The following is a 7,943-nucleotide window of genomic DNA, read 5'->3' as shown; positions in this document are numbered from 1 at the left end:
ATCAGTCCCAAGTTCAGGGTCGTGGTGGAAGTTGGGTCCCGATCGAATTTGGTCATGGATAGGGATCAGGGTAGGAGTCGTGTCTCAAATTAGGGTCAAGAATCCGATCTCGAGTGGGAGTCGAATCCCGACTTAAGCTCAGGGTCGGGAGTTGGGCTCTCGATAGGGTCGATAGTCGGGTCTTGAGTCGAGGTCAGTTTCGAAGTTGGGGTTAGGGTCAAGTCCTTAGGGTTCCCAGGTCGAAAGTTGGGATCGAGAGTTTGGGCTGGGAGTAGAATACGGATCAGGGTGATCAAGAGTCAGAGTGGGATCCCAAATTCATTTTTCAAAATATTTAAGTTAATCAAATATAAGAAAATTGAGAACTTCATACCAAACACACCCTGATAATTTACCTAATCATGTTAATGCCTGCGCCCACAAATGGCTATCGAAACAAGCACGTGTGTGTGAGTGACAGAATAAGAAAGAAGAAGAAGAAGTAAAGACCATTACGCAGCCGTAATTTAAATCTTATTTTCGTATTCACATACTAATATATTTAACATCATAATTCAACTCCTTATAAGTCACAATCTTTAATGTATATTTTATTCTTCCTTGTGTTTGTTCTTTAGCAGTGGCACTTTACTCTCCACACAATGCAATATAAAATATATATGTATAGTCTTACACCCTCTTGATAATTCGTCACAAGTTTTGTATTGCATACTCTTCTCCTACATTGCCAAACACCTTGTCCCTAACCTATAGTTTTAAAAAAAATTACTTTTATGAAATATTCGTCTAGTCTTTAGACCCACACATCTCATCTTTCATTCCGACTAATAAAAGGACAACCTAACCTACAGGAGATTCCTCGTGTAGTAGCAGTACAAATACGTTACAACTGAATATAGCACTAAACCACAAAATCCCATGAAATTCACGTTTGTCAAGTAGTTCACGTCAATTTTGCTTCTTTTAATCATTATCGTCCTCATCCACCTTGTCCACAACCGACAAAACTCCTACTATATAATAGTTAACAGTACTGAACAAACGATTCTATCAGTACATGTACAACTTAATGATGAATCGGTTAGAAAGCTGGCCAGAGCCAATTATCCGTGTTCAGGAACTGTCCGAAAGTGGCATTAAGGAAATTCCGGAACGCTTCGTGAAATTTCCGTCGGACAGGCCATGTTTCATGGAGACAACGTCTCATGTTAATAATATTCCGTTAATTGACCTTGAAAACATCAAGTCATCCGATGAATCCGTTCGACGTGAAACTATGGAGCTCATTTCCCGGGCTTGTCGCGAATGGGGTTTCTTCCAGGTGGTGAATCACGGCGTTAGCCATCAACTTATGGCTAACGCACGTGGAGTTTGGCGGGAGTTCTTTCATCTCCCGCTGGAGGAGAAGCAGAAGTTGGCGAATTCGCCGATTACTTATGAGGGTTATGGAAGCAGGCTTGGAGTGGTGAAAGGTGCTAAATTGGATTGGTGTGATTATTTCTTCCTTCATTACCTTCCTCAGAAACTCAAGGACGAAAATAAATGGCCTAGTCTTCCTATTTCATGCAGGTGAACTTTCATATTTTTTTCAATTTTAACTTGTTGAACTATGTGTCAGTCATTTCGATCATATAAAAGCTTAAATTGTTATAATTGTTATAGTGTGATTTTTTTTATATATATATAAATGGGCAGTGGTGAGACTCGGACGCACTACCTGTGCCAGATACCATATTGAAGTGTGTGATCATCTTAACCGTTAGAAATAACACACTTTTATTTATTTAATTAGTGATATACCGCTCCATCCATTTTATGTAATATATAAGTACTATTTTCTAAAATGACATGTTTCATTTCTATATTTGAAATAAAAATAGTTATAAATTTTAAAATTTTCATTTTTTTTTCCTTAATGAAATGCTTTTATAGCTCTACAACTCTTATGACGTGTTTAATATCATAAATTTCAAAAGTTTTTTATTTATTTTTTTTAATTTCGTGTTTAGTCTAATTACGCTGCATTAATTAAAATTGAGAGAGTTATATTTATGCAAATGAAGAAAATCATTCACTGAAATACTTAAAGGACACATCAATATGATTAGCAATAATTTTTAGTCGACATATCAGGTCGACATTTCAACTTCATCAAATTATATGTTTAATGTGGTCATCTCACTGTTGTTATATGGTCCTTGGGTATAGTTTGTTAATTCTAAATTTTAGTTCTCCTTCCTCACGTTTTCCAGTAGCACAATTCTTCCGTGATAAACGCGCTAATGTACATAGATTTTTAAAAAATACTTAAATACACATTTTATTTTATCATAATCTCTAAAATTTTCTATCATTTAAAAAAAAAATAAAAATCCCCTCTTGGATACAACACTCCCCTCTCGCTGATACATCCTTATCCCTCTCTTGCATCCCTCCCTTCTTTGATTCATTCCTTCTCTATGTATTTGGATGTTTGCTGATGTATCCAGATTTCCTGTGATATATCCGAAATTTATAAATTTTAAGGATTTTTTGTAATTTGAAAAATAGTAGGAAAATAATGTAATTAGAGATTTATGTAAATTACACTTTAATTTACTACACTAATATAGATATTAAAGATCTTACACTTTCCACTACTAAAAAAATATTATTTCTCTACTAAAAGACACTGAGTGTTATTTTCACGGATATTTTAATTGAATCGGTGAAAAAGAAAAAATATTATTTTTGAATTAGGAAATTCTCCGCTATTTTAATGAGAATTTATTTCCTACCATACATTTTTCTAGTGTGTGTGGATCAAATATAGTTCTAACTTCCTTTTATCTTTTTTTATTTTTATGACATCTCAGGAAAATCATTGCTGAATATGGACAAGAAGTAATGAAACTATGTGAAAGATTAATGAAGATCTTATCGATAAATCTTGGATTAAATGAAGATTATCTACACACAAAGTTTGGAGGAGACAGTGAAAGAGGTGCATGCTTAAGGGTTAATTTTTACCCAAAATGTCCTCAGCCGGACCTAACACTCGGACTCTCTCCCCACTCTGATCCTGGTGGCATGACCCTTCTCCTCCCCGACACCGACGTCTCTGGCCTCCAAGTCCGTCGTGGTGATGATTGGATAACTGTTAAGCCAGTTCCTAATGCCTTCATCGTCAACATGGGAGATCAAATTCAGGTAAATATATATAAGCTAGGTAGAAAAAAAAATATTACTTTGTCATTTTCTAGTGTACGCACCCTATAATGATAATGTTGGGTGTGGAAACACTGGTTGGCGATGTGAATATGGAGATAGTAGAGTGATGATCGGTCATAAATATATACGTGGTTGCTTAATGTAATGACACATAATTACTCTTCAAATAATTCGAGGAAGTGATTGTTGAGTATTATGCAGACAAATTCATTAGTATACAAAGTATAGTGATGCTCTAATTAGGCACGACCTTGTACCATTACAAATCTAATTTCCTCATCTTAGTTTTTGCCATATCTTAATATTTTTTTTATCACTTGTTGAATATTGTCGTTATCTAATTTAATGTTGTACATTTTGCAGATATTAAGCAATGCAATATACAAGAGCATAGAACATCGTGTAATAGTTAATTCTGCGAAAGAACGTATTTCTTTGGCATTCTTCTACAATCCAGGAGGTGACATCCTCATTAAACCTGCAGATGAACTTGCGACGAAGGATCGGGTGGCGTTATATTTGCCTATGACGTTCAATGAGTACAGAGCTTTCATCAGAACAGAGGGTGCTCGTGGAAAATCTCAAGTTGAATCACTAAAATCGCCAAGATAATTTCCTTTGGAGACATCTGATAAAATTGAAACCAGTCCAATCGCTAAGATAATTAAATTACCTTATTTATATCTAGGATGTCCATGCCCCGTTTCTTAACTACTGCATAATTTTAATTTGATATTTCCATGTCATGTCATGTCTATCGTGCTTTTGCTAATTTCAGCTTCTTTATATAAGGGAACTTAAATACATATATTTGTGTTACTCTCCTGTATTAAGGTTAGCAAACCAGAAACAATAATGATGAAAATAAAAAATAGTATCCGAGTCCACAGAATTCACTATGTGTCCTTAAGGAATTTAATCCCCTCACTGTACCCGAGGTTATGGATTATTTCCTCCCAAGATAAAATGGATAAACTATTAAAGAAGTAGCGGTACCTCAAACTTCAATAATTTCAGCGAACTCAAAAATCAACAACAAAATCACACAAAGACTCAACTTTGTTTGAAAGAAAATATATATGCAGAAGAAGGAGAAATTTGATGTTTAAAAATGAGAGGAAAATCCTCTATTTATAGACAACAAAGGGTAGTGTGAACAGGTGTTTATTGTGGCTTATCGGAAAAGTCACAACCTTTCACAAAAGTCACAATCTTTCAGAAAAGTCACAACTCTTCAAAAAAAGTCACAACTTTTGTTGAAAAAGTCACAACCTTTCGAAAAGTTACAACCTTTTGGAACGGTCACAACCTTTTGGAAAAGTCACAACATTTCAAAAAGTTACAACCTTTCGGAAGGGTCACAGCCCTTCGTAAAGGTCACAACCTTTCATTTCCTATTCATACCTTTAAAACCCAACAATTTGCACTTTGCCTCTCAAAACATGGTCTCCGTTTCAATTTATGTGATAAATCTTTTCTTTTTAAAAGTTATCTAAAAAATGATATTTTTTATATTCATATTTATTTTACAAATATATGAATTGTGATTTGTGTCATGCTCTCTAACTCAACCTCAAAAGTTAGTTCACGAGGGAACTATTAAAAAACAAGCAATTAACAACAGATAAAATTTCGTAGGTAAACAGTTCATATCTCACGCTAATCTCATTTAGTTACGAATTAGCTCCAGATAATAAGAAAGTTCAATTAGCTAGAAGCCTTTTAAAGACGGATTAGCTAGGGATTGCCAATAAATTTGTAGCTAATTCAATGTTTTCTTGTAATCCATATAATTAAGGAGACCACCTATGCTTTGTTTATTTGATGTGAAACTTTTCAACAAAATTTAACAAATCAAAAAATATACAATAAATATTATAAATTGCCATTTTTCACATTAATTTAATAAAAATTATATTTTATAAAATATTAATCAAAATTTACATAATTTTAAATCTCAAAAAAAGTTAAATTTGTCATATATGTTAGGACAGAAGAGTACATCATTTTCTTTTCCTTTCTTTTCTTTTTTGTGGTCAATCTCTCTCATCGCATGATACATTGTAACTATGCGTTTAGTATACTCAACTCAACATATATAATAATAAATTCTAGTTAAACCACGTGATCATTATCACTTGGGATAAGATTTTCCATTTTTTCCAAGTAAGAAAATATATTACAATGTTGAAGAGACATGTAGGGACAGTGCTCACTAGGACATATATCAACTTCTTCGAGTTTGAGTTGAAGTATTAGTTTGTATAGGCAAGTCAAACTAAAGAAAACATTAAACTAATATCAAATTTATATCTGTGGTTGAAAATTAGGTATACATATATTAGAGTTGTCAAGTAGTGGCAGGTTGAAATGAGGACAAATATCTCATTCAGTTTTGGCCAACTTCATTTTTATTTAATTAATGTTAGCCTCTTTTGTCTAAACCATACATATGGGCAATTGAATATTCCAACAATTTACCGCGTGCTTTTAATTTTTTTTTTGCATTTATGCGGAGATTTTTAATTTTTTCATTGATGAAAATATTTTTAAAATATTTTTGATAGAAAAACAAGTTACTTTAAAATGAGAAAAATAATATTTCTAGTGAAAACATAAAAATAAAATTCATAAAAAGCGGTTCACTTTTTCAATTATCATCCAACATACTTTATCTCATCCCATCCCATACTGGCATAGCTCCTGCATCCATGACTATCATCCCACTTTGTCTTATCTTTAGTAATTATCTGATTATATATAAATATGCTTGCGATAATATTTTTGATTTATTTATCAAATATTAAAAATTATGTAAAAATATTATTGTCGGTGTTTTTCCCAAAATTTCCATTAATTTGTAAGAAAAATAAAATCAACTGATTAATTTGTATGACTTTGTCACAGCTTACACTTTTTTTTTCTGGATATATAGATGCATAGAAAAATATGTGTTTTGACTTTAACACAGAGCCATTTGCTAGTGTTGTACTTCAATTTGTATTCCATGAGATGAAATGCTGAGTCTCAAATCGCAATCATTTTAGAACCAACTCGCAAGGCCCATTCAATAAGATTAGAGATCTAAATTCAGGGTGCGTTTGGTACGGAGGAAATGTTTTTCATGGAAAATGTTTTTCTATAAAATATTTTCTTTGAAAATTAGTTGGTTTCTAACTTATTTTTTCATGTTTGGTATGTTTGGTTGGTGAATGAAAAATATTTTCTATTATTTGATTGGTGAACGAAAAATATTTTTCAAAAAATATCTTTTATTATTGGCTAGAGAGTAGAAAATATTTTTTAGAAAACTGCTTTTTGAAATTGAAAATCAGCCCCATTAATCGATTAGGACCGACCCCGACACCCGAATTGGAATACGGCCCCGACGACCGATTCAAAATTCAGCCCCAATGATCGATCTGGAATCCGACTCCAAATTCCGACCTGGGAGTTAACCTCGATTCCTGATGCGAGAATCGGCATTCGAACTGGAATCCAACCTTTCATCCAAACTTTCAAATCGAAATTTGATTTTTTAAAAAATATATTTTTTTAATTTTTTTTTTTTTTGGGGGGGGAGGGGATTATAGGGTGGTCGGGGTAGGGGTGGGGTACACAAAAATAAAATTTTTAAAATTTGAAATATTTTTCAAAAATAAACTTATAATTTTTTTGGAAGGGGGGGTTGGGTTGAGGTGGGGGAGGGGGGCTAGTAGGGAGGTCGAGCTAGGTATGAGGTAAAAAAAATGAATTTTTCAAAATTTAAAAAAAAAATCAAAAATAAATTTTTAAATTTTTTTTAATTTTGTGTGTATGGAGGGAGAGGGTCATGGTGGTAAGGGTGGGGAGGGGTAGGGAAATTGAATTTTAAAAAAAATTTAAAGTATTTTTCAAAAATAAATTTTTAAAATTTTATTTTTTTTGGAGGGTAGGGGGATTGGGGCTGGTTTGGGGATAGCAGTGTCGGGGATACCTGGTGTCGGAGATTGGGGGAAATTTCAAAATTTTAAAAAAAGAAATTTTAAAAATTTTAATTTGTTTGGATGGGAAGGGTCGGGGTTGCGGGTGGGGGTAAGGAAAAAGGCTGTAATTTGAGGTTGGAGGAGAGTTTTGGAAAAAAAAATCCTTAATTTATGGTGGAAAGTCATTTTCCTTAAATTTGAGGAAAATAAGTTGATTTGGAAAACATTTAAGCCAATCAAACATGAAAAAATAGAAAAATATTTTCCGGAAAACATTTTCCTTCCTACCAAACACCATCAATGGCAAATTTTAAAGAGGCTTAATTTTAAAAAAATTAAAAAAAATAATAAGATATATTTTTATTTAAAATTTACTTTTCTAATTATTATTTTTTGGATGTATAGCTTATAAAGTAAAAAAGAAATATTAACAATACAAATTTCCAATGAAAAAGTACAATTTTAAGTTAGAATAATAAAATTTGACTCAAGAATTTGATAAGTTGATATAATAATGATATCGAATAGCGCTTCATCCAAATGCGACCCTACACCATGCAAATTCAGATTAGTTGAGCTTCAATGCAGGTGCTGAACACTGAATAAAAAATAAAAAAAATGATATTGAAATAGTACTACGTTATTGCGATATAATGATTGCATGTTGCAATGTTTGAAATCTTAAAGTAGACACCACAAATAAAATTTTGATCTTTTTAATTATAGGCAGACAACAGTAAGTTTTTGGCAGAAGATTTGTCTTTACAA

The 7,943-nt window shown here is 32.6% G+C and overlaps 1 protein-coding gene across 1 annotated transcript; it reads left to right on the top strand.

Moving 5' to 3' along the window:
• Positions 1 to 719: 719 nt before the first annotated feature.
• On the top strand, positions 720 to 4,032 carry LOC129876417 (jasmonate-induced oxygenase 3-like). Its single transcript, XM_055951857.1, has 3 exons — positions 720 to 1,569; positions 2,856 to 3,189; positions 3,574 to 4,032. The coding sequence occupies exons 1-3, from the start codon at positions 1,058 to 1,060 to the stop codon at positions 3,820 to 3,822; spliced, it is 1,095 nt and encodes a 364-aa protein (XP_055807832.1). The 5' UTR covers positions 720 to 1,057; the 3' UTR covers positions 3,823 to 4,032.
• The last annotated feature ends 3,911 nt before the right edge of the window (positions 4,033 to 7,943 follow it).

This window comes from Solanum dulcamara, chromosome 12, assembly GCF_947179165.1.
Source record: "Solanum dulcamara chromosome 12, daSolDulc1.2, whole genome shotgun sequence".
In the NCBI taxonomy this organism is placed as follows: domain Eukaryota; kingdom Viridiplantae; phylum Streptophyta; class Magnoliopsida; order Solanales; family Solanaceae; genus Solanum; species Solanum dulcamara.
This window is presented reverse-complemented; position numbering and strand designations above follow the sequence as displayed.

Coding starts and splice junctions, on each gene's coding strand:
- LOC129876417 (XM_055951857.1), top strand. CDS start 1,058: ATGTACAACTTAATGATGAATCGGTTAGAAAGCTGGCCAGAGCCAATT. Junction 1,570..2,855: donor AGTCTTCCTATTTCATGCAG/GTGAACTTTCAT, acceptor ATGACATCTCAG/GAAAATCATTGCTGAATATG. Junction 3,190..3,573: donor ACATGGGAGATCAAATTCAG/GTAAATATATAT, acceptor TACATTTTGCAG/ATATTAAGCAATGCAATATA.